The sequence below is a fragment of the Stegodyphus dumicola genome, chromosome X2, assembly GCF_044657685.1.
Source record: "Stegodyphus dumicola isolate Sdum_Otavi_A_Nest chromosome X2, ASM4465768v1".
NCBI classification, from domain to species: domain Eukaryota; kingdom Metazoa; phylum Arthropoda; class Arachnida; order Araneae; family Eresidae; genus Stegodyphus; species Stegodyphus dumicola.
The window spans coordinates 72,162,640-72,190,230 of record NC_140781.1 but is presented as its reverse complement, the minus strand read 5'-3'; the positions used below and the strand labels follow the sequence as shown (position 1 = coordinate 72,190,230).

The 27,591-nt window shown below is 34.5% G+C and overlaps 1 protein-coding gene across 1 annotated transcript in view; it reads left to right on the top strand.

Annotated features, from left to right (window-relative positions):
* Positions 1-27,591, top strand: part of LOC118198020 (small conductance calcium-activated potassium channel protein 2-like) — a 415,420-nt gene that overhangs the window by 354,373 nt on the left and 33,456 nt on the right. Inside the window, exon 5 of the mRNA XM_035369612.2 lies at positions 15,464-15,599. Within this exon, the coding sequence (XP_035225503.1) occupies positions 15,464-15,599 (136 nt within the window). The remainder of the gene's footprint in view (positions 1-15,463; positions 15,600-27,591) is intronic.

The window sequence follows — 27,591 nt, the reverse complement described above, 5'->3', positions numbered from 1 at the left end:
GGCTCTGTCTAGATTTAATCACTGAATGAGTAAAAGGGTACCTACTGCCATTTTCAAGTGTCTAGACAGTTAAAGGACGCCGCAACGTTCCTTATGGCTGACGCACTAGCAAATGCTTCTTCATCTGCAGCATTATCTGGAGCACACCTGATGATGGAGTGGATAACAGTATTTAACGCTGTTAGTTCGACCAGCGTTCAAATCCTCATGAAGGGACTAGTTGCATTGATGTTTTCGTAGTTCCTTCCCCATCTGTAGCATAAATACGAGCTAACTTCCCTTAATAAGTCTTCCAAGAAGGCATCTCTTCCCGTAAGCAGATAGCCGTAATGTTTTGTGTTAATCAAATGATCCAAACGAATACTGTAGTGGCCTACTAGGAGCTGAGCGGTAAAGTTGCTGAACACTGGTAGCTCGGTCCGGGATTCGAATCCCGGCGAACGGGCTAGCGACATGGGCGTTTTCGTGTTTTCGCCATGTGTTACGTATATACGAGCCAGTTTCCCTTAGAAAGTCCTCCACGGAGGCATCCTTATCCTCAGGCAGATAGCCCTCGAAAGCTTTGTCGTACTCAAATAAACCAAACCAATTCGGCAGTATACTTGCATTATCCGACTATTTGCGTATAGTATCACCCTTGCTTTGTAGTTTCTTACTGAGGAGATTATTGTGAACCATGTGTGCGCATTCATGACATCTTGAAGACAAAAACTATGCTTTTGAGTTCAACAGTATACGAAACTCTTTCAAGGGAATCTTTGTCTTGAAGCAAAAAATACTTATCCGACTTTATCTCTAATTTGGTCTATGTAAACATTTTCCCTGAAGTTTTAATATTGTTAATTATTATGATTAGAGGGTTCTAAAATATTTTCCTTTGCATCTGCACAACATAAACTGTAGATATGAACTATATCATATATTTCCATTAAAACAATACTAGTTGCAACATGAGGTAATTTCTTGATTGCATCATATCCCTACTATCTTAATTGATGACATTTTGGGTAGCACATTTTATCGGATAGCCCATGGGAATTAATATTGCCAGTTAAACGTTGCAAGGAGTTGTTGCATTCCCCCGTGAATGTTCTTGTGGTGAAAATGGTAGTACATCCCTCTGCTAATTGGAAGATTAGTGGTTTGAATCCAGAGAGAGTAAACTTTATTTTTAATGTTTCATGCTCCAATAAGCGTAACGGTGTCTGCACTGGCATCCGAAAAAAGTTATGGTAGACACAATACTTCGTCACTGCTTAGATTGGTCGACAGAGTCTCATGCCACACCCCACTCACCTTTAAGTGGGAGAAAATAGAAGAATTATCTAATTTTCTTATGTGTACTGTCATGGTGTAAGTGATTAGCACGTCCATCTAGCTGATAGAAGAACCAAGGTTCGTATTTCGGCGAGAGCAAAGTTCGTTTTTCATTTTTATGCTCGCTGCTCCGAAAATGTAATGACCTCTACAAGGTACAGATAAATATGTGCAAATTATTGAGCCAAAGTGGGTGTTACAATATGTTTACCTGCTAGCAATAAGTGATTTTCATTTTTTCGTAACACTTGCTAATGTCTATTTTGCCCCTGTGTTTGATGCGCAATCTACGTGAAAGTCATCTCTTGCGCAGATATTTCATATCTTTTTATTTTTGCATACAATGTACTAAAATAGCTTTTTCATCATCAACTGCAGTATAGTTTCAAATATCGAAATATTAAAAAAACTTCTACATCCATGAAGAATTTTTCGCCTTCCTCCTAGGATTTCAAAACTGAGACTCATGCCCTTTTTGATCCCGACTATTCAATTATTCTGTAGTTTCTGCGTCAATTCAGTATCTCAGCTACGTTGATCAATTCAGGATCTTTCAATCCAGTATCTATACGATTAGATATTAATCTTCAGTATCAGTATCAGTTCAGTATCTATACAGTTAATTCAGTATCTATATTTCAATTCAATATTCAGTTTCAATACGTCAATTCAATATCCTTGATATTGAATTTACTGATCATCTAATTTAGTACCTCTCTATTATTCAGTTTTTATAGACTTTATTTGTAAATCAGCCACAATGTACGGCAATGCAAAGATTTAAGAATTATTAATAAATACTAGGCCTCAGCTACGAATCACATTGGCTTTATCAACAAACCAACCAAGACCATCTTCCTTGAATTAGTTTAATAAATTCTTATTCAAAACTAGCCAGAAGTTCTCAGATTTAAAGTCTTGGATTCTTCCTTGATATACAGGTTAGACAACACTGTAAATATTAGCAAATTGTTTTTCAGAGCTGGAAAGGAAAATTTCATCTGTGGTTCTTCCCCATCCCTTGGAAATCGCACTATTAGTTTTCTAATTACTAAAGGAATGTTCTAACATTCACTGCATCTCAAAAACACACACAGAAAGAATGCCCTATATTTTCTACTTACGAGACCCATTTGGCTAAATCCAGCAATGATGAGTTCTGATCCGCTACATTTTAGCTCGAGTACAACTGAAGAGACTATTCAAAAGCTTTCGGAGCGAGAAAGGAGAAATTAACTGTGCCTAGTGGGAACTGAACCATGTATCTTCAACTTGCCAGCTGGATGTGGTAACCACTCTACCGCAATAGCCCACTCAGGAGAAAAGCCATACATATCTCCTTACAATATTTCCTTGCTTAATTTTGTATAATGTGAAATGTAGTATAAAACTGCAGTTTAATATCTAATAAGTTTTTATTTTTTTCTAAATTACTCGGATACAGATACTGTATTATTGTCTTCCATAAGAATATAATGAATTCACAGGAATGTGTGATGGCGGTCACACATTCCCGCGAATTTTTTTTGTTGGGGGGGGGAAGAGGGGGCCCCAAAAAAACTATGTAACAATTTTATAATTAATTTTGTACCTAGCTCATTGAAAATATTAGGTTACGCACATCTCTACTAATTTTGCCACACATATATTAACTTTTCCGTTTTTAACTCACTGAAAATAGTAGGTGCTTTAATAACTGGAATATTTCCTCTACAGGGAACATATAAAAAATTAGATTTCGTATTTAGAAAACTCTTCCAAAAGTAGTGTTGAAATTGTTTTCATGCAGAAGGTTGTTCGCACTTTATAATTATGATTTTGTACTTAAATGTTCTAGTTACTAGTTTGAGATAAAGATTTGGGATTTTCAGTATAATTGTCTGCTACTGTTTTGGTGTGAATGCAGAACAAGATATTTATGTTGGAAATGGCTTTTGAATTTGATAAATGGCTCGAAAGTTACTGAAATGCACTTTTCGAAAAACAAACCATAAAGCGGTATAAAAACAGAAGTTATTTCATTTCATAGAAAGGTATTTTTACATTTTGCATTTGAAAGGGGGAAAAGCTTCTAGCTGAACATAAAAATGAAAATATTGGCCGCAAAATCGCATTCTAAGACCGTTCAAGCGCGGATAAATGTCAAGAAAATTAAGTCTGTGATCCGAAACAAAATCCACCGACACAAAGATCCATTGCATCGGAAGTGAGACTATCTTCTAGCACTGTATGTAAAATCATTTACTAAGCTTTGAAGTTAAAAAAGTGTTTAAGCCTAAAGTTCATCTGCTTCTTCCAAAGCATACTGCGGAAAAATGTGTAAAAATTATATGAAGAATACTTAGCTGCTGATAAATGGAAATTTGTGGTAGCAGCTAATGAATCACTGGTATATTTAAATGACTGTAATGAAAAAAGGTCAATAGTTTATTTGTGAATTGACAAAAATGGCCGTTGTTATACAGAAAAGTTCCCAGAGGGATTCATTATAGTTGCAGGATTTGGCTACAAAGGTAAATTAAAACTCAAAAAAGCCTCAAGTAAGGTTAAAATTTATTCACTCTATTACCAACATAATGCTTTAAAACCAATTTTTCAAAAAGAAATTCGAAGTAATCATCAGTAAAGTTGAGACATTAGTATGGATAGAACCTCTAATCATACGTCTAAGCCAGTGCAAAAAAATTAAATCTCATTTAACGAAATGCCCGTGAAATCCCCTGACGCTTCTCCTGCGAACTTGTGAGCTTACAGTTTATTAAAACCAGCGTTCGGAAAACGCCATCCAAGAACACTGAACGAACATTGGAAAACGACCCAACAAGAGTGAGGTAAAATTGACATAACTTTGCTAAGAAAAGTGGACTTTCATGGAAAATTCAAGCTAGAACTAGAGCCAAGAATGGCTATCATATAGAAGCAAACTGGAACGAGAAGTACATTATGCATAACAATTATCAGAATTGTTTTCTTAAAGTGTTTTTGTAAAATTCTGTAGTTAATTTTACAATTGCTTGTAATTAAAAGTAGAAATATATAGGAAAATACAGCGTTTTTCATATATGGTTCATGTATGTATACGTATACATACCCATATAAGATTTCACATATTTAGAGAGGAATTAGAAATGTCTTGTACATGTATTGCAATCTATAATTTTGTTGCTTATAAAAGAAATCTTTACTGAATTTAAAGTAAATAAAAAATTACTACCTTTGATATATTTGCAAAATACATTACTCATGTACTGAAAATATTTCAAATTATTTCTGCAGTGAAATTTGTGAATGCCGATGTTTTGCGAGGTAGAGCAAACCCTTTTCTTTTCAGTAATTCAACAGAATTAAATCAGAGATTTAAGTTGACCACACTTATAATGTAAGAATGTCTGGAAGATGTGGCTTGCACTAGTCTTGAAAATTTTCAGCTCTGTATTTATCTATATTTATATTATTATTTCGATTACAAATCAAGAATAATTCTTCTACTTTTAAAAAGACAAATAAAGAAGACTTTCTTTATCTAGTACTGAATTTTCTATAAAATCATTTTCCAAAACTCGAAATTTGCAGCAGATGAAGCAGACCATTCAATCTACTTTGTATAATAACAGATCTACAGAACCAGAATATTAAGATTTCAATAGATGAAGAAATAAACTTGAAAATAATACATGTGCGAATACAGCTCTCGAATAAATGTTTCATAAAAGGGCTAAATTTGATTTAACTCTTTTATGAAATAGTAATTGCATTGCAATGCAATTTTGTGAAATCGAGCTCAGAACCCTAAGTATGAAATAAACTAAATGCTACACATTTATCATCAACATCATTACAATTAAAATAATCATACATTAAAAACTATATCATATTATGCGCTTTATATTTTGAATACCGAATTGGTACTTTCAAATATTGGAATAATTAGCCATAAGAATATTATATAAAACTCTTAATGGTGGTAACATTTGCTATTTTGTTTAAACTAAAAAGTTCATGACATTCATAAAACTCTGAGTTCTCGTTATCAGGATAACTCATTTTTAATTTTAAAAAAGCAAATCATGCGTAAGTTATTTATTCTTCTATATAAAATATTTTTGAATTATTTAAGCGAATATTTGAAACGATGCTTATTTTCAGAATTCATGAATAAAAAAATTTTTATTCTCTGAACAAACGAAAACATCAAAAATATAAATTCTGTTTTGTACGTATATATCTGAAAGATCAATAAAGAGATGTCATTCTCTTTATTTTTAATCTGTTGCTCGGGAGATAGACATATTTTTAAATGCCACATAGTACACCATTGTGAAATCGAGCTCAGAACTCTAGAAATGAAATAAACTACAATGCCGCCCATTTATTACAACTAATTAAGCATAACACTGTATCTGTAAACAATATCTGGTCTAACACGGTATATGTAAATGAGAGTTCAAAACGACCTCAGTTTAATAAGTAGCTTGTATAATTACTTAAATATTACCTACGTAAGCTAAATATTTGTTAATGTTTTTCAAAAATCAATTTCTCATCAGAAAAGAACAATTTTTGACTACAGTTTAAACGTGGGTGGTAAACTATAATTTCTAACTATTTATTAATAATCATATTTGAATCATCTGAAGTTATTATTTTATTTCTTTTATTCTTCGCGGTAGATTTCACAATTCAAGGGTAAAAGATTAGACGCTTTTTATCATACGACTCTCTAGCTGACTAGGCCATGTGTTTCCAGTCAGTCATGAATAAAATCAGCGTGGGTCGAAGCAATCCTTCATAAAAACTAATATCTGTTTTGTCAGTGCAATGAAATTCTTGACTTGATATAGTGAAGCAGAAGTAGCATGTAATCGAAAGAGAAACATACCTATGGAAAATTTTATATTACGCAAGAAAGAAGCCTTAGATTAAAGTAGATTTTGAATAAAATTATTTCGTTTCGAGAGCTATTAGACATAGATCCATCTTCCTCAAAAGAAAAAAATTGAAGATAAGTTATAACCTTTTTTTATCTATATTACTGAACGAAGCAAAGCTTAAAGCGAACATAGCGCCATCTGTCAAGGAAAATAGAAATAAAACGGGATAAAGCTGAGCTATAAGAAATTTTTAAAGCATTGGGCAGAATTGGGTTGGAATTAACGCCATTAGAAAAAAGAAGGTATTTTTTCCCTTGCCTAATTTTAAAGATGCAGCATGTGTAAAATTAAGTGAATGGTCCCAACGCTTTTCGGAAACTATATTGAAAATTGAATGGATCAACGTTGTGAAGCTTAAATCACAGCTCTGGAAGAACACTTTCCCTCATTCAGATATATTTTATGAACCACCTAATCAAATGCAGAACTGTGAAACATATTCACCTTTTCTCTTAAACACTTCTAATGTATAGAATGCTATTCGATCTAAATGATTTCTATCAAAGTACGTTTCGGCATAGAGCTGCCAAGCCGCAGCTAATAAATAGTGCGTACATTCCGATCATAGAGAAGGTATTCATCATTCGAATATACTTCTGATCCATTTCAAAGTAAAATGAAACTGGAGTTAATTAATTGTGAAAAAAGTAATGAAGAATATCTTTCAACTTCAGATACTCAGTGTACCTTAAACATAGAGATATTTCGTTCATATGCAAGATGACAGAAACTTAGATACTGAGTGAATACAAATTTATCAGTGGACTATTTTTTAAAACAACAATTTTGGAAAGGCAGTTTTATTTTTTAAATTTCCTGAATTTCAAAATGTTATTTCCCGAGCCCCTAAATAAAGATTCGCAATAAAATAAAGATAAATAAAGATTCGCAATAAAATAAATAAAGTAATAAATTAATACAATATAAGCGAAAGGTACCCCATATTTTTTGCCCAGATATAAGAAAAGGATATTTTTTCAAAATGTATCCTATGTGTGCGCATAATCTTATTTTTTCTTTATAGAGCAACGAAACAAGATGTTGTAAGGCCCAAAATAATGCTATATTGCAAGCTCTAGACCTTTTAATTGGGCCTATTCAACATTTAAAACAGATGGTGGATCAATAAAAGAAAATTCTTCGTTTCGATAAAATTTGGCATTCCAGGGATTATATCTGTTCATTATCTCAATGAACCGCTAACCATCTCTCCGTGTGTCCTTGGCTTGTGGCTTTGCGGTAAATCTTTGCCACTTTCTGTCTCCAGAAACTTTGCATGCCATTTCTTGGTGCTTTTTACACCTTGAGCTCTTTTTGACGTACACTAGTTATATTTGACACATCAGAACTCGCAGTTTCAACTGTGCGCCTTCTCTTTAATTGATATCTTAGATTTATATGATTCTCTTAGTATGCAGTGCTGCTAGGTAAAACTTTAAAGACTGTGGTGGAGTACAAACTTTGTAATGATCGGAGATAGTTCTCTAAAATAAGATTAAGTTGGATTCAAATGTAGAAAGGACTCTGGGAAAACCTGTATTTGTAGCATAAAGGAATATTTAGTCCTTAGCCTTACAAACGATCTTCCAGTAGGAACAATAAGTTTTGTTTCGCTAAATTAGATGTTGAGAAAAATAGTATTTATTAAAGCAAGGCATCCAATAAGAATAACATAGTTTGTATTGTAAACAGTACCAGAAACTTTAGGAACAAAAATATAGCTGTCAAAATCCTGAACCTTTGATTGCAATCGAATAGTGTACCGTATTCCCGCATATATTTTTCGCTCTATTTCTACTTTTTTTTTAATTAATTGAAAATCGAATTGTGAAAAATGCTCCAATTTCTAAGATAAGGCTTTATTGGTATTAATTCTTATAAAGTGCCTTGGTTAATAGAAGAAGCCATAATTTTCTAAGATAAATATAATATCTCAAAATTTAAAACTTATTTTCCAAACATTTTGAAAGTTGTTTTAGTAAGCAGCTTATATAGCTATTAGCTTATATAGCTTTCATTTCATTTTTCTTTTCTTGTGTGTAGAACTTATTATCGATATCAACATGTTTATTTGCAATCAGTATCCTTCCTCTCTTTTACGAATATTTTAGTGAAGAGAGGTACGCATAGTTCATTCGTACAAATGGCGATATGTAATATTAAAGCCCTTGCCAAAATTCAAGAAACCTAATTTTGAAACTGCCTCCAGAATGCGTGAAATTCTGAAATGCACCTTGTAGTACAAAGATGCAACATATTGCAATCAGGTTCAAGTGATGCAAACAGTTCGCATTCCATTTGGCAACCTAGTGTGTTGATTATGAATTAAAGGTAGAGTAAATACTGAGTTGCAGCGAAAACATTTATCAAATCAAATATGGGCTTTATTATATCATATATATTATGACATCAACTATATTCCACGATTTGAATCAAATTGCAGGTTTAAAACTGTTAAAATAGATGCAATTTGTATCACAAATTCAAATTCAAAAAAAAAAAAAAAAACAATAGTTTATTTTTACGTAAGCATATGTAAGTAATTAATAATCAAACACTCACAAAAGCAAAGTGTACGAAGTCTGATAGCTGAAAAGCATTGCTTAAAAAAATTAGTGAAACGTTGAGTGTTTTCGATAAAGCAATTTTGAATGACTTTGGTATACAAAACAATATTATAGTTTTCTGAATTGTCTGTAAGGATTCAGTAATTAATTAAAAGTGACACCGTTTTTTAGTGTGACAGCGTAATTAAAGGAGATAATAAATGTTTAGCATTGGCGATACTTTTTTTCAACCATTCATTTTAGTTCGTGATCGATGATCTTCCTTATGTCTTACTCTCAAGTCATATTACGTAATGTGGAGTCAATTCATGATTGTCATTATCTGATATGAATATTCAATTTCAAAACTGATTTTATGCTGCATTTCAAATTTGAAGCGAAAATCAAAATAAGAGTGCTTAGAGAGCAAGCAGTTTCATATCGCTTGGGAGAACAGGCTTACGTATCAGAAGCCATCAAAAATTTTGGACTAGAAAATACGAAGAATCAAGCTGTTCCTTTGATGGGATTCAACAACGAATCTCCACTTTCCAGATAGACGTGCTAATCGCTTACGCCATGAGAGTTCGCCGCACGAGGAATGCGATAATTCCTTATATTCTTCCCCACTTACATCGCGAGTAAGGAAAGGCACGAGATTTAATCAAGGTGGTCACTAATCACCGTCCACCATATTTTTATTTCCGATACCACTGTGGACATTATTTAGATATTTCATACAGAAACAAGAAAAATCAGCTTTGCTGGGTAATATTTCAACCAGATCTTTCAGTTCGCCTGCTGCGTGTACTAATGAATTAACCACGAGAGCACGCACGGGGAATACAATAATATTTTACATATTTACAAATTTGCTTTATTTCTGACGAGAAGTAAGAAACTATAGAGTACAACAAACAAGAAAATATAGCAAGAAACTGTTGAGTTTCAGCAGTGGTTCATGATCATCCGTTTTATATATATATATTTTGCAGCTCAATGCGCAAAATTCTTGACCTCACAGGTCCTTTTAAGTTTAGTTAGTACGCCTTTCTTACATTATATATATATGTAATAAATTCAGGACCAGGAACAGGAATTTTGATGCGTAGAAGTGATGATCCACAATGAATAAGAAATTGGAGGCGAATGCAGATTAAATCTTCAGTTTTATTTTCAGCTACACACAAGTCGGCACATTAAATGTGCCTGTTCCAAAAGGCTTACATTTTCGGTAACTTTGTAGCAAAAAAGAAGAAGCAGACAGACAGCAGTGTAGCTAGACCAAAGCGTGGAAAGCACGTGCGTAATGTTCAGGATGAATTCTCAAGTCAGACTGAGTTAGTTTTGGTTCTCAAAGGATTCTGATTGGATGGTTAATATTGCTGTAAAATTATTATTGGCTGTTAAGAGTTTTAGTTCCGTTTACATCCCCAGAACTACGTAAGAGTCATATGACATAGATTTTTCTCGAAATGACGCAGTGCAGAGAAGGGTTACTATTTTTAGAATAGAGAAGGGAAATTTACGTTGCTAATTTAATCTTCTTTACTTTTCTTACATATATATATACACATATACACATACAGATGCATAGTCTAACACATAAAACTACTGTGGCAGTTTTAAGCTTTGTTTTCTACACGAGTGAGATTATACAGAATCTGGAAAATTATCTGGAAAGTAAGAAGCCATGTGTAATTCGATACCTATTCAATTTTGAGAGTTGCACTCAACGAAAAACTTCACTGGTTATCTCTGATAACGACTAGCATATTACGTTCAACCTGGGTTCGATTCCAGGCGAACGGGCTGCCTGCATGGACGTTTTCGGAGTTTCTTCTATGTGTAGCGTGAATATGAGCCAGTTCTCTTAAAAAGTCCTCCATGAAGGCACCCTCCCTTTTAGGCTATTTGCTCTCCTGTGCTTTGCCATAATTTGCCAAAAGAAAAAAAGGTTCCAAGGTATCATGTAGTTTGAAATCTATAAATCTCTATATAAATTATTATGACACAGTATCTCATATTTTGAAATGTATATATATATACATATATATTTGTTACAAACATATAAAACAGAATTTATTATTTAGCGTGTGATTTTTCCCCATCCTAGAATAAATTATAAGCTAATTTTCCTCACAAAATTCTCCGGGAAGGCAGATTCTTCCTTTGGCAGATAGCCCGTGTGCTTTGGCATATTTAAATTAAATAAACATTTTAATGTAACTTTCAGCTTAGTAGAAAGTGTAAATCTGTTAACAGGTAATTGGCATTAAGTTCTCTGTTAGGTACACTAGTTATATCATATCATCCGTAATACTTATTTCTTGTAGTGACTTATCTCTTTTTCTCTTTATCTCTTTTCTCTGACATTAACATCAGAAAATATCTGCGAAATGTCTACCTCATAGGTCTCAGTGGCGGCTCCTCTGTTTGTGCACATGAGCACGTGAAGCACAAAAATACGTAGAAATAAATATATTAACAAATTAGATAAAATGATATTAAATACACTTTGATACTTGTCAGTTTCCAGCATGAGTTTTTCTCTCGCCCTGACTTTTTAAAATACGCTAAAACGCAGCTAACGTACTGTTTTGTAGGTTACTATAACACAGAGAACTTAGTTTTTCCTCAATCGCACGTGCGATCGAAGAAAACCAGTTTCAGCTCGAAGGTAAAACGCACCGCTGATATCATTCCATTTGCACATTACACATGGCTACAGTCCCTGCTACACGGGACTTTTCTGAGAAACGAGATTCTGGTAGCACTGGTTTAAACGGGAGGATTCCTAGAAGCGAAGTCCCGCCTAACTACAGAAGCAATGTTGCGGCTACGCGGGAGTTTTCCAAACCTCACCGAGAATGTCTCGGGTCCCGGGTAGAGACAACCAATCAGACGAAAGTTCTGCTTCTGAAGGATCACGTAATCCCGATTTGAGCGATAATCGATTACTGTTTGGCGTTCAAGTCTTTGTAGTAAGTGAGAATGGTAACCTATCTACGTGTTTTCTGGAATTGTGCGGGTTCTGAGAATTGTCCCTTTCGACGTCAAGTCCCGCGTGTACCGAAACATAGTGTGATTGGGACCTAAAGTGCGCGGGAGCTCGCTTTGTTCGCAGTTATCTCCTCGGAATTCTCCATTGGTTTGCTAGATTCGGTTAGTTAAATCATTTTTCTGTTTTCTTCTTAGTTTTTTTTATTGTTATTATTTTGGGATAAATATTTTTTCGAACTAGTGTAAACAGATAACATGGCACTTATTAAATCAGTTTTCGTAACTAAAGCAATTACGCTTTTCAGTATTGCCTTTGGTAGGAAAAACTGAAATGAAATTACTCAAGCCAGGTACCTTCGATAAACTTTATGCAAGTGACGAAATGTAAGACTGGAGATTTCCAAAGGGAATTCATATCTGATTTATATGAGAAATGTTCATGGGTTTGTGGGTGCGAATCAACAAACAAGCTGTTTTGTTTTCCATGCCTCCTGTTTGCAAAGCAGAATGGTGTTTCAAGTTAGGTGAGTTAAGTGTTGCTAATTTATCACATCTAACTCAGAAAATAAAAGAGCAGGAATATTCACAATCACATTTAAACACCATCTTAGCAAATTAAATTCTAGGAAAGGCGGATATTCAACAACGGTTCAACAGTGCATTTCGTTGAAATGTTAAAAGGCACAATGAGAGGTTTTCCAAAAATTGGTAGGCACTAACAAAAATTATTGATTGCTTTCTGTTTCGCAGTGTATTTAAGCTTGTACTTCAAGGATGCGCCAGGATTCGTTAAATCCAGGAGTTTTCAGGAGTCTTATCAACTTCTCGGCAGAACTTGCTTCATCTTTTAAACATCGTCTCACTAATGCCAATGTTTTTCAAGGAACATCAAAGGAAATTCAAAGTGATTTATTAGACTGCATGCTCGCTATTTGTCAAAAACACATCAAAAGTGAGATCTCAAAAGCAACAACAAATAAAAACTACTGATGTGTCATCCACTTCCCAATTGGTTGTCATTTTTCGTCGCATTTTACCTAACGGACATCCGGTTGAGATATTCTGGGTATTCACGAAGCCACATGGCATGATGCAAAATCTATGGTTGAATGTATCCAAGCAAATTTGGAAAACGTAGTGGGCAAACCCGAAAAATTAATATTTTAGGGCTATGAAAGTGCAAGCGTACTGAGTGGTCATCACAATGGTGTTTAAGCTTTTATTTATCTACCTACAAGAATGCACAGTTTGTACATTGCTACGCACACCATCTCAGTCTCTTTGTTGGGCAACGCATCAGTCAGAATCAACGAATGGTCCAGCTAGTAGATGGAATTTTAAGAAACGAACTATCAATACGGGGTATGAATATAGGGAACAGTTGATTGAATGCATGGGAAAAAATACAATATATTAACAAGCTGTGGCAATAAATCAAGCAGGGGCTATTCGCCACACGTTTAGAAGACTCGAAATTCATATTTTAGCTTACAGTGTTTCACAATATTATGCCACATGTCATGTATGTTATACAACCAGCTTCAGAAAGCACTAACTGATGTAGCACTCATTAGAAAGCAAGTAAACGTTTTCCAGCAGTCATTAGAGGAAGAAAGGAATAAAATGAACACAGTCTCATAGTAGATATCGGAATCAAATGAAGCTTCAAGAAAAAAGAAAAGTGAAAACGTTCATATAAATAGAACTGTGTCAGAATGTATGTGATATTATCCCGAAACAAATAAAAGAGAAATATTGTTTTATTCCTCACTACTCTGTTGTTTCTCTCTTCGAAGCTCAAACATTCCCGAAATATGAGAAAAATTTTCCAGTTCAGAAATTTGACCAAACTGATCTTTATACCATTATAAAAGTATCGTCTGAAATCTGAACTAGGAAAGTAATTTACAGAAAATCAGATTTCAGAAATATGACTTGTGCCATTAGTCTTCTACAATTTATTATAGAAAATAACTTACAGAATACGTTTTCGGAGACCTACAAACTATTGTTAATTTACTGTTACTATTTCAATGACTATTGCTGAAGATGAAAGATGCTTCTCAACTCTAAAACGAATTAAGACATTTTTAAAGAGGAACTGTTTGCGAGGACAGACCAAGCGCTCAAACCAAGTTCTCAACTGAAAAAAGCATGATAAATTACCTAAATTCAACGAAAATGTACGAGTATAATGCCTGGACAAAAAAAAAAGTCGAGTGGATTTAATTTGCAAAAATTAGGCTTGACTATTTTGTAATCAACGTGTAAAGAATTTTATGTTAATTAATCATGTATTTACAATTTCAGTCTTTACTATAACTTTTCCTTTCCATATTCCTTGCCAGAATTTAAATGACTAGCCAGTATTTGAACTTTTGGTTTGCTAGATCTGATAGTTGTAATTATTCGGCTTATGTTCTTTCGCTGCCGGCAGTAGAGTAGTGAGCCAGCTTCTAGTAGTATTTAATTGTGTAGTCCTTGACTACTGCTCATTGATTTAATTTTGACTGTTCTATTTGGTTGCATCACCGCGAATTGTGCCTTTCATTGGCTTTAACACAAGAGAGTGCGGCTGTGTCCTAAATTCTGTTTAAATAAAAAGGTTATTTTAACCTTTTCACAACTTTGTCATTGTTTCAGACACAGCAATCATTAGTTTCAGATCTTTTAGGGTTTCTGGAATGTTTAGCATTACCAAACCAAATATTACAGTACAAACGTTCAAATACATAAATACATACTATAAGCAATAATTTCCATTGAAAAAAAATAAAATGTCATAATTTTCTTACCTATGAGAACTTGTTTTCTTTAGTTTGCATTGATTTCCTGTAAATCGTGAAAACACAAATGTATTTTAACTTGTAAGTTACGTCGTATCTGCATATTTCATTATCAAAAGATTTATTTTGTGAACCTCCATTTAACTAACCCACGATCTGCCACTGGGTAACATCACGACATTGTCCAGTGCTATCCTAGATTTGAAGAAGAATACTCCGGGGCCCCGGTTTCAGAACACCCACTCATCGTCCTTTGTAGCCAATCCACTCGACAGAGCTTCGGTTCGTCGTGTATTTTAAGTGCCCTTATGCCACACGGACACTATGCACTTACAAATATCAAACCTTCAGGACTAGAACCCAGGTTCAACAATGCAGCAGCGAGCATAGTAATCTACTGTACCGATCTCAGCACGGCTAATTTCGAGATTACAGGCAAAAAAACAAAGAAAATTCGAAAATGCAACTGTAAGCTATAAATCTTAGTTAACTACTCTTACGTGTTAGAATGGCTTCAGTTTTTAATGAATCTTCCGCTTGAGTTTCACGAAACATAATTATGAAATATTTTTCATAATGCTAAGCTAAAATTTGATCAGTATGAATAGAGTTAAAAGTAGCATTTTGAAACAGGGGTGGTGTATTTATTCCCATACAATGGATTTATGGAGAGAGTTCAATAAACTGAAAAATTCAATTTCTTCGTAGTTAATTAAATTAATTAATTATTAGAGTTTAGCATATTTTAAAAAGAAGTATAGCTCATCAGGAATAAAAGTCCTTTTTGTTTTTACTAGTCCTTCCCCGAATTTTTCATTAACTGATTGCAATTGGAAATACTTTTCTACAATAACTGAAATCGTTGCAAATTGTTTTTCAGATATCATGACGAGGAGCACGCCAACTTACTTAATACTATGTGGTTGACGGCCATTACTTTCCTATCAGTCGGCTACGGCGACATAGTGCCCAACACCTACTGTGGACGCGGCATCTCTGTGAGCACGGGGCTGATGGTAAGTTGCTTGTTTTACGTCTGTGTCTGTTTGCTAAAAATAAAGACAGAAATATCACATCATTGTAGTCACTCGGGAGTTTCGGTATCTAACTGATTTTAGATGCTCTAGTATTTAACCGCTGGAGATAGAGAGACGACATTCATAAGGAAAGCTATCGAAGTTTACTACGACAGTCGCCACGAAACTTTCAGGGATAAACAAGAATGCGAACAGGTGCAAAGTGTAGCATTTCGCAATCGCCCCAACCTCTAGAACTAAGCATATAAATTGTCATGTATTTGCAATACTTGCAGCCATGCATTGGGAGTGTAATGTATGTTTGGAGTTTGAGACCACTGCCCCCAGTGAAATCATATACCGTACATAAGTTTCTTATGTTGTACATATACGTCATTCTGTTTCATGGTAATGTAGTAGGACTAGACAGGTATGCGAGAAAGTTGGTGCGTGCAGGATGGTAATGACCGTCTTGTATGTTGTTGCTTGTAGTTGTACTATGTCAATGTCTGTTGGGTGCTTCTGCGTTCCCTTACATCACTTATGTTTATACCACAGGATTAAGATTGCAAGCAATTTTTCTAATCATACAGTATATACTTTTAACTCCGCAACGCAACGTGTTAATAGTCGAATATGACAGTCCTGTGCACCATATCGCTTAGCTTAAAAATTTGTCACTGCCGTAAGATAACCATATGCTACCTGCCAGGAATGCTCCTTATCATACAACGAGCTCGTTACTCACAGGTACATTATACTTGCTCATCTGTAACTGCAAATACTATAGGTGCGTGCCACTTCACACGTCCTGTTCTAGAGGTTACAGGGCGATATCAAAATGCTACCATTTTTACCTGCTATTCTGTTCACATGCTTCATCATTCCTGAAAATTCGGGACGATTATCATCGGGAAGCTAGATAATTTTCCTTGTAAGCAAGTGAGTTATTATATTGCAGCGATTCGTATGGCGATTGTGAGATAATATTAAAGATTTTTTTAGATGTTTTTTATTAGACTTCGTCCTATCTATCACAGGAAAATAAATGTAGGAAAAATTCGAAATAAAATTAGAAGTTAACCATGAAGAAACTTCAAGGAGATTGTATTCATTGATGCTGTTATCATAAATGAAGGAGTAATTATTGTGATTTATATTTGCAGTCGAAACTAAACAGTCGAGAAAAGGATTATGACGTTATTGGGAAAGCGTCGTTAATTTTCCAGTAATCTGTGCATTTTTTCGTATAAATTACATATCGGCAAATGGGAATATTAAAATACATATTTTCTCGCTAATAAAGTGCATCGTTTATTATTGCGCAATAATGTAAATGGAAAATAGCATGTAAAGTTTGTTTTATTTTATTTTTATGAGTTTGTGTAGGTGGACAAGCAGAAATCGTTCAGTATCGCTTAAGGAACTCAAATTTTAGAAAGGCTTTAGTCATCCAAGATTAAAATCCATTAATAAAAGATGGTGATAAAAATAATTAATCTTCATTTCGCCTCTCACAGTCACCACATGATGTGCCGCGATATGTGGAGTGACTACTGAGAGTCGTCTACTTAAATGCAAATAGTTAATTCTTTCTTTCGCATAAGGCTTGTAAATATCTGAACACAGAATATGCATCCATATATTACTTCTTTATTACTTCCTAGCATTTTTAGAGGAATTAAGCGTACCTCAATTTCAAACCTTAACTTAGCATTGCATGGGCTTTTTGAAGTTTTTCGTGGATTAAATCTCAACGAATTCAGTCAAATAAACTCAAGATAAACTTTTAACTGAAAGCATACATAAAAATTTTTATTTAAAAATACGTGCTCGCAGTTCCATGTGCAGAATGATTTCAAAGAGATCAGATATAAAATAGAGTATTTATCCTCGCAGACTGTTGTAATCCATCATAGTAAATCAGTTTGTTGTAGTATTCTTTGTTTAGTAGTACTTAAAACTCTAAGTAAAAAAATTAAATAGAGCCCTAGATAATGTTATCAGGACTCCAAGCGTATTTATTTGCCTGCACATACTCGTACAAAATTTTCTGCTAATAAATATTGAACCTAAGGAAGGCAATTAAATGAACCAAAAATCTGAGAGAGCTAACTTCTTTATCACTATTTTAGTGGTAATTAGGGTTAATTTATTTACGCTTAGTGGTTGTATCTCTGTTTAGAAGTAATTAGTTTACAGTTGTGACAGAATAGTTTTTCGTGTCAAGGCTAAATTAAGCTTTTAAATTTGAAATAAAAAATCCGCTTGAGTTTATACTTATTGCTTTAAAACTCTGAAATTAACAAATTTGCATTAGAAATATTTTATCTACTATATTTATGCTTCATGGAATATTTATAATGAGATAATGGGTCACTGGTGACTAAAGAGGTTTAAATGATTTTTGGTATCAATCACTAAAGCTGAAAGAAAACATTCTTCTATTCTATTCTATTATTATATAATGAAAGAACAGCCTGTCATATTTTAGTAATTTTGATTCCAATCTATTTGACTTGCATTTTCCAACATGCACATATATTTACTATTATCGTTTTAAAAAGATCTCAACCAGGTCCAATTATTATCTCTTGGCCTCATTATGACCGGGAGGTACTAGTCACCTATAGATGGCGGAAGCTTTCGGGATCTTATATATGACAGTTCGATTTTTGCTCATCTTCGTTTCAATTTTGATGGAGGACGGTTCCAAAGTTCTTCTCCCTTCTTCCGTTACCATCGATCTTTCGAAAGTACATTCAGCTCGACAGTATTTTAAGTGCACCCGTGCCACAAGGGTAATATACACTTGCAAGCATCTATGTCTTCTCCGGGACCCGTACCAGAGTTCAAGGCGACGGTCGCCGGCTGACCTACTACCTTGTCGACGGGGTGGTGGTAAATTTATCATAGTTTACGTACTATATTTTTATATGTGTGTTTATGTCGTTCAAGTGAACAGAATCAGAGGCTTGAATTCTCAGTAAAATGAGTTCTCCGCTGTAAATTTCATGTGGTTTCTTCAAGAATAATCTAAATATTAGTCATTTTCTTGCCAGGAGTCTTCCATAAAAAATTTCCTTTATCCAAGAAGAAGACGGTAGCTTGCTGTGCTAACTACTTATGAGGTAACGTTGTCTCTTACGCTTTTCTTTTTTCCTGCGAGTTTCAAAATCTAATCATCTGCTTGTTAGTGTACTGCGGTATCTTTATTAACTTTTAGTATAAATCAGTTCTTTAATTATCTATCAACTTTGTGGGTACTTATAAGGATATTAGACTTTCATTTCTTTATGTACGTGTAAGTGAAAAAATGAAGAAGTTGTCATTTGCAATAAATTGAATGTGCTTATTGTGCAATAAATTGAATGTGCATATTGTGCAATAATTTGCATGTGCATCTAATGTATAAAAAAACTCGGATTCTGTAATATCACGCATCGGAATAGAGCAAATTATTTTACTCCTAGAGTTTTTCCTAGAGTTCCTAATTTTGTTCTCCTAGAGTTCCTTACTCGAAAACGGTTTTGGATTTTTACATATAAATTTAAGTGTTTAATTACTCTGCATGTTTTCTAAGGGTTTATTTCAATATTAAATTTGCTACATTCTTGCAATGAAATAAATTTGCTCTACAGTGCATGCCTCGATATATTTTTGTGGAGGGGAAATGAATCTAAATTAAGTTAGATGTATTGGCAAACGTTTGGGCAATTCAAGGTAAGTAACTTTATTGATCTCCAAGGCCCATTTCCCTAAAAAGCGATACTGTGTCGAGGTAAAGATAAGTGACTGCATGATTTGTGAATCTAGCTGTAAAAGAGCGTTTTCTCTAAAGTTTCTTTAAGAAATTCCTATAAGGTAAGTTCCGCAAGTACGACAAGATATTGCTTTATAAAATTTTATCTTTCTAAAAACTAAACTCATCCATTTCTTGCACTCAAGCGAAGAACTGTGTCAGCTTTAAAATCTTTACCACGGTAACATTAAGCGTCGTAAATCTGTAGGCATTGTCACTTTTATGTATCAAGATATACAAAATAGTATTTTATTCTCGTTTTATATGAGGAAGGATGCAGGAGTGCTAAGTACTTTCTGGTCTTAAGTGATGCTAAACTAACTTACTTCCATCCCCCATGCGTTCAGCCATAAGTGGCGTTAAACCGCCGAAATTCCGTCTTTTTATTTCTATTTTAAAATATTGTTTTCAAAATATTCCGAAATTTAGGCTTTAGGAAATTTGCTTGCGAGAGCCCTTGTCTTCAAACCTTATGGAAGACAAACGCTACCTTTACGTTTTTCAAACGATTGCATCTGATAACGCTTTATCTCATAATCCAGTACTTTGCTGCTATTATATAGTATATTTAGTCAAGTCTCAATAATCTGAACATTCTTGAAAACATGTAGAAGTATGTAAAGGTGCGAATTTAAGTCATGCTTATATTTCTGTTAAAATTTTACTAGAGAAGATTCTCAAATGCATGTTCATAACAAAATTTATGCCAAGTTTCTTTTCGTTAAAAATTTTCAGAGAAACATCCTAACGTATTGTATTTTGCAATGATAGAAATAGAAAATTTTGCGCATAATAAATGTCATCCAACTTTATTAAAATTTTAAATAAAAGTAGTTTCATGTGATGGTGTTTCCTTAAAGGACGAATATGTTATAAAAATATTGGCAACAGGTCTTTGTTTCCACTCAGTGAATAACAGGCGTTCGATTGAAGGGAATAAACTATGAAATACAAATCATATCTTTCCGTGATCTAACGTTAGGATATCTAATGCCATGGGACCCGAATAGCTTTCAAGCTCGTGTTATTTTCAGTTCTTATTTTTTAAGATAGAAAAGCACTGCTATTTTAATGCTTAGTACTTTTCTTGCTTCATCTCTTTGTATGACATCGTGTCTTGAATGATAACAAACTAGTTCATTTTAACTCGCTTTAATCTGTCAAAAAATTCGCAGAAAAGGAGAAAAGTCTAGCATATAGTATGATAGACATTTTTATCGAATATTGGCATTGGAGACAGTCAGAAGAAAAAATAGCAAGTTTAATATTTTCTTACTCTACATAAATTTTGTTACTTTGAAATGTTACTCTCATTCCTGAAGAATTTTTCCATTAAAAAGCATCGGAAAAGGTTTCAAATATTATAGTTTGTGGATTCTTAAAGATATTAGAAGCTACATAACAAACTTTAATGAGGTTTATATTATCTTCCTTGGTCTCATCAGTCTTGCTCACTGCAAATATGGCAGATCTGGAATAAAACTGTCAATCAAGAGTTCGCCAAATCCAGAATCTAAAAGTATTAATCAGTCTACCCTGTTTGATCGGAAACCCATTATCTTCCCTTTCACTGTAGAACAGCTTCAGGGGAGGGAGGATTCATTCTTATCTTAGTGCAATTATTTCGCAGGATTAAGCCAACAACATTGTCAATAGTGAATACATTTGCGATCTGTATTCCCTTTGATGCAAGACTAGAGTAGAAATTTCAAATATAACTCAATAACTAGATAAACTCCGTACGAAGATTCATTGTAATCTGGAGGTTTGCAGTGCCACAGTTTAGAGCAACCATCGAAACCTACAAAGGAAAATCGAAAACTATAGGCGTTTCATATTACTTATAACATTTCGTTCACTTTGATGTGTTTTTGAGTATCGATCGATCACTCACTAGTATCACTTCCATATATATGCTTTTATAGCTTTTGAGTAATATGTTTTTATAACCTTTTTAGATGACCCTATATGTGATAGTATACACTTAGAAATGTAAATTCTTTTACACTATGGCAAGTAATTTGCTTCAAGCACACGAAGCTGATTTTTCTATTAAATGTGATATTTTATGTCATCTTTATAAAATGCTTATGACAAAACATTTGCGCATCTAAATTTTATTAATCTTAGTGTACTGAGCACGATAATAGTAGTTATTTTTTTATTAGTTTCATTTTTGAAAGCCCATGAGGGTCCAAGGCATAAGACTTAATTAACTGAATTAGACTATTTCACAACAGTTTTCTTCCAAACACTATAGAAAATAAAATGAAATTAATTTCAACTATTTTCGTTTATTTACTTTTACTTTTGAAACTATTGTGCTTTTAATAATTATTTAGTTTAAAACAGAAAATCTGGAAGCACTGGGAGCGTAATATTCAGTTTTTCTGCTTTGGGTGCAAGAAGAAGTTTTATCTGTGAATATTATTCAAAATAGAATAATTGCTTTAAGTAATATAATCTTTAAAAATATTTTGATCTCTAAATTTGATTTATAAAACTACTTTAACATAGACATGATATCTGTTAACATCCGAAATTCTTTATAACGCGAATCCATCATAACATGAACCGTGATATCCATTAGAACCGAAATCCTTTATAACGCGAATCCATCATAACATGAACCGTGATATCCATTAGAACCGAAATCCTTTATAACGCGAATCCATCATAACATGAACCGTGATATCCATTAGAACCGAAATCCTTTATAACGCGAATCCATCATAACATGAACCGTGATATCCATTAGAACCGAAATCCTTTATAACGCGAATCCATCATAACATGAACCGTGATATCCATTAGAACCGAAATCCCTTGTAACATGTGAAGTCCACATAAGCATTCCTAACATCAGGTTCTAAGATACATACTTTTCTTTTCTGGTGAAGGGCAAGATAATGATGCTAAAGATAAAGATTCTAAAATAAAGCATCAAGGTTAAGATTACAAGACAGATTTTTAAGATAAATATTTTTTCAGATAAAGAGGGTTTTTTTTTTTCGATAAAGAATTTATATTTTTTTAAGCGGCATTCAGGATTTCGTAATATGCAAATGTACAAAAAGATGCCGAACTCAACTATGCAGGTGTGAAAAGTAGAGTTTTGTTCCAAAAATGGAATTTATGGTAAAAATTAATTTTATTCGTTATGTAGTGTGTATTATAAACAAAGGCAGAAAGTCTTGCCAACAAAGACAAAGGAATTGAATTGCCCTGAAGATAAAGAACCGTTTGAGATAAGAAAACTTTGCCTTGCTTTGCTTGAAAAGTTTATTGGTAGCATAATATCTGCTTTCACTAATAGTCATTCATCGTTTCAAATGCGAGCTATTACCACTCTCGCCATTTAGCATTATTTAATTTTTAATACTCCTAAGCTATGTTTCTTCAAACTATTAATGATTATGCTAAAATTTATCTTCCACAAAATGCTTTCATAAATTTTATGTCGACAGAGAATTTCCATGTAAATATTCCCTTACACACTTGAAAATACTTAAACGTTAAGTAGATAAATCGATAACCAGTAAAGCACAAATTTAATTGAAACTTTTCCGACAAAAATTAGTCATATCCATTCCTATTCCGCTATAATGGTAGTTTATTGGTTGATTTGTTTTCTATCTCATTGTAAGAAAAGCTGCATGAATGTCAAGTTGTAATAGTATTTTCCGCTATGCAATAGCTGTTAGACGAACACATTAGTTAAATTCCATTTTTTTAGAACAAGAAGAATCTGAGAATTGCAAATTTTAGACATAATGGTCACCCACAGAAAGAAAAAGGGGGGAGATTGTGAGCCTGAGTTTTGAAGAAAACAACTCGGATAAATAAAACTTAATTTGTAACTGTCCACTGTCATCCGATGCAGAAAATAAGTGTTTTGAAAGCTGTGATTTCTCGTGCCCTGAAGATAAAAGAACCCTGTGAGATAAGAAAGAGTGGCGCATCCAGAAATAACTTTACTAGATGTAGTTGCAGCGAAGAGTGTGCTACACGAGCTGTGCAGAAAACGCTTAAATTGATATCAAAATGAATGAAAGGACAGTGATGGAAAGTTAATGTTATTTTAATCCTAAATTATTAAGTAAATGAACTTAAAATAGTAAATAAGTTAATTATACATCATATATGTCTCATCTAACAAAACAAAACAGGAATAGTATTACAAATTACGCCTTTTGATGCGAAACTGTATGACCAAAACTCCTGAGTAATTTCCGAACGGTTTAGGCCATTATTAAGATTTAATACCCTTTTTCAGCAAAGGTAGGTTTATTCCTTTTTCAGATATGGCTGTTTAGCTCATTATTTCCTTTTTACTTTTATTTCATCATTACTTTATTTTTATTCTGTTCTTCCATGGTTATTCTCCATTTCTTGTTGCTCTTAATTTGCTAAGCAATTGTAGTATGTAAAATAGTATATAAGATAAAATGTTAAATTTTATTATCTGTTTATTTTTCACATACTTCACAGGTTCTATATGAAAAGGGAAACTATGTTCAAAACCTTTAGCTGCGGCCAATAGTTTCTAACAACGAAATGTGTATAAGAAAAAATGTTAAATTTTATTATCTGTTCATTTTTCACATACTTCACAGGTTCTATATGAAAAGGGAAACTATGTCCAAAACTTTTAGCTGCGGCCAACAGTTTCTAACAACGAAATGTGCTAGGTATAATAATGGCCAATTCTGTAAAGATTATCTTTGGATCTTATATCTTTATATCTGTATTTTTGGATTATGTACTCCAGAAGTAAAGTCGAAATACAGTTGATATTTTTAGGAATAAGTAGATGATACTATGTAAGTAATGCCAGGTGACAGAATGTAGTAAGATGTGTCGAAGAAAGCCAGTGGCAATCGAATCAACCGAAGTTTTATATGTCAATCATTTCGTCATTTGTCGCCTGTAGAAACGGTATCGAGGTGAAGGAGTGATGTCAGATGGATCCAACAAGTGCAGATGCAAGCATCACAACTTCTTAGGCAGATCATTTTCTTTGTCTGTAGGCAAGACCTCGCGAGTCAATCATTGTACATCAACTTGCTTCTGACCTTGCTATGTCAACAGAAAGAGAAGATCTCTGCAGACAGTTTTCAGATGACTGGTGAAGTCACCTGATATCTAACGTAAATAAACAGGCATATGTCCCACGCCCTCTCCAATCCAAAGCAACAGCTCCCAGAGACGCTGGCCAATTGTACGCAAGATTTTCCACTGATACCTTCGCACAGAGGGCCCCGCTTAAGCTAGTCTCGAAATAACCTCAGCTGAACTTTACAACAATGAGATACTGTGCTATTTGAGGATGAGTTACTTAATCACTAACTCACTGTCATCTCAGTTGGACTTTGCAACAGTGGGATATTATGCTGCTTACAGATAATTACGGTATAGGCTATAGACTAACTTCCCATGGTTATTAGTCTGGAATGCATTTTGTAACTCATTAATCAAGTCAGTAACATCCCCGAAATGAACTCATACAGAAATGGTGGTTTTATGGTTTAAGAGAGATTACTCTCAGCTGCCAACACTTCTCCATACCTTCTGATGGCTTCATAGATGTTCTCCATATCTTCATTTACCGTATATAAATCGTATTCTTGTTCACTATATTTTTCTATTTCTTGCTTCCATTCTATTTTTATGGAAGATAATACTCGAGTTCACAAGTTCTTTGCTTAGAATCGAAAACTATATTCATATGACGTGGCCATCGAGTTCACCAGACTTAAAAGCTTATAGAGTGCGTATGGAATATACTTGAAACATGTTTCATTTCTGTACATGGTCCTTCCCGGAACCTTTGCTTCTGCTTCGTGAATGGGCACAGATACCTCGAAATGCCGTAAATGTTATTTTTCTCGTAAATTGATGCTTTTGAGCATGTATTTCCAGCGCAGATCATCACATTCTGTATTTTGAATTTCCACCAATGAACTCTTTTACAGCCTAAAATCGTATGTTTTGTTTATCTGCAATATTTATTTATGTATGGATAATTTTCTTTGCGTTTTCCCACGCTAATATCTTTTATTAATACTCCATTATCTTTTAAAATTTCAATGAATTCGAATAATTACTTTTCATTCCACCCGCTTTTTAAACCTTTCTTGATTAACATTATGGCGTTTCTAAATACATATGCCGTCTGTTTCTCAATTCACACTCACAGCTAAGAAATTTCCATTGAAAAACGGGGTGCACTAACTCACCCATCGATGCTGTAAGCATTGCAGATTATAATTCTGCGCGCAATAATTAGCGTTCTGTTATACACTGAAGTGCCAAAAGTCATGGTATACCTCCTAATATTTTGTCGGTCCTCCTTTTGCCCGGCGAAGTGCAGCAACTCGACGTGGCATGGACTCAACAAGTCGTTGGAAGTCCCCTGAAGGAATATTGAGCCATGCTGCCTCTATAGACGTCCATAATTGTGAAAGTGTTGACGATGCAGGGTTATGGGCACGAACTGACCTCTCGACGATGTCCCATAAATGTTCGATGGGATTCATGTCGGCGATCTAGGTGGCCAGATCATTCGCTGGAATCGTCCAGAATGTTCTTCTAACCAATCGCGAACAATTGTGGCCCGGTGACATGGCGCATTGTCATCCATAAAAATCCCATCGTTGTTTGAGTACGTGAAGTCCATGAATGACTGTAAGTGATCTCCAAGTAGCTGAAGGTATCCATTTCCAGTCAATGATCGGTTCAGTTGCACCAGAGGACCGAGTCCATGCCATGTAAAAACAGTCCAGACCATTATGGAACCACCACCAGCTTGAACAGTGCCTTGTTGACAACTTGGGTCCATGGCTTCGTGGGGTCTGCGCCACACTCGAACCCTACCATCAGCTCTTACCAACCGAAATCGTGACTCATCTGACCAAGCCACGGTTTTCCATTCGTTTAGGGACCAACCGATATGCTCACGAGCCCACGAGAGTCGCTGCAGGCGATGTCGTGCTGTCAGTAAAGGCACTCGAGTCGGTCTTCTGCTCGCATAGCCCAAGGAAGACAAATTTCGCCGCACTGTCCTATCGGACACGTCCCTCGTACGTCCCACATTGATTTCTGCGGTTATTTGACGCAGTGTTGCTTGTCTGTGAACACTGACAACGCTACGCAGACGTCGCTCGTTTCGGTCGTTAAGTGCAGGTGGTCGGCCACTGCGCTGTCCATGGTGAGATGTTATGCCTGAAATTAGATACTCTCGGCACACTCTTGACACTGTGGATCTCGGAATGTTGAATTTCCTAACGATATCCGGAATGGAATGACCCATGCGTCTAGCTCCAATTACCATTCCGCGTTCAAAGTCTGTTAATTCTCGTCGTGCGGCCATAATCACGTCAAAGCCTCTTCACATGAATAACTTGAACACAAATGAAAGCCCTTCCAAAGCACTTCGCATTTATACATTTTCTACGCGATACTACTGCCATCTGTATATTTGCATATTGCTATCCCATGACTTCTGTCACTTCAGTGTATTTGAGAAAGACATGCTTACATATAGATCTGAATATTCCTACCAACCGTAACCTTTATGTTAACGACAACTTACAGTTTCTTCAAAAGAATTAATTACTCAGAGTGTAGTAAAATTCTCTTGAATTTTGATCCGACAGACGAATATGCCTTCGTAGGGCCTTGAATTATTTTCCATCGCTGCAACTAATAAAATTTTATGTTTGCTACCTTGATTACAACTGGATCTAATGTTTTCCTCAAAACCGGCCAGTTTGGGATCTCCACCAAAGCAAAGTTAGCTGTTTGTGCCAGCTTACAGTATTATAATTATACACTTCAAAATAATACTATCTTGTTGAAAGAAACAACGATAAATAAAATATGACGCAACTATAAAGTCCTTCATAATCAGACGCTTAATTGCAGTGAAATCACTTGACTTAATTTAACTAGAAAATTTCTTCAACTACTTCTTTTACTCTGCATATTAGTTTACTAATATGCATGTGACAGTGTCACAAGAGTTCAGATATTCCAGTTTACTTCAGATGCTCTCCAGTAGTTTTAAGCACTTAGGACGATCAGTGGCCAACTTAATAAGATCGCTGTTTAGTAATTCCATTACGTATTTTGTAGCTGGTACTCGGTAAATTGAGGTTTATGACCGCCTACCATGCCTTCTGTATTTAC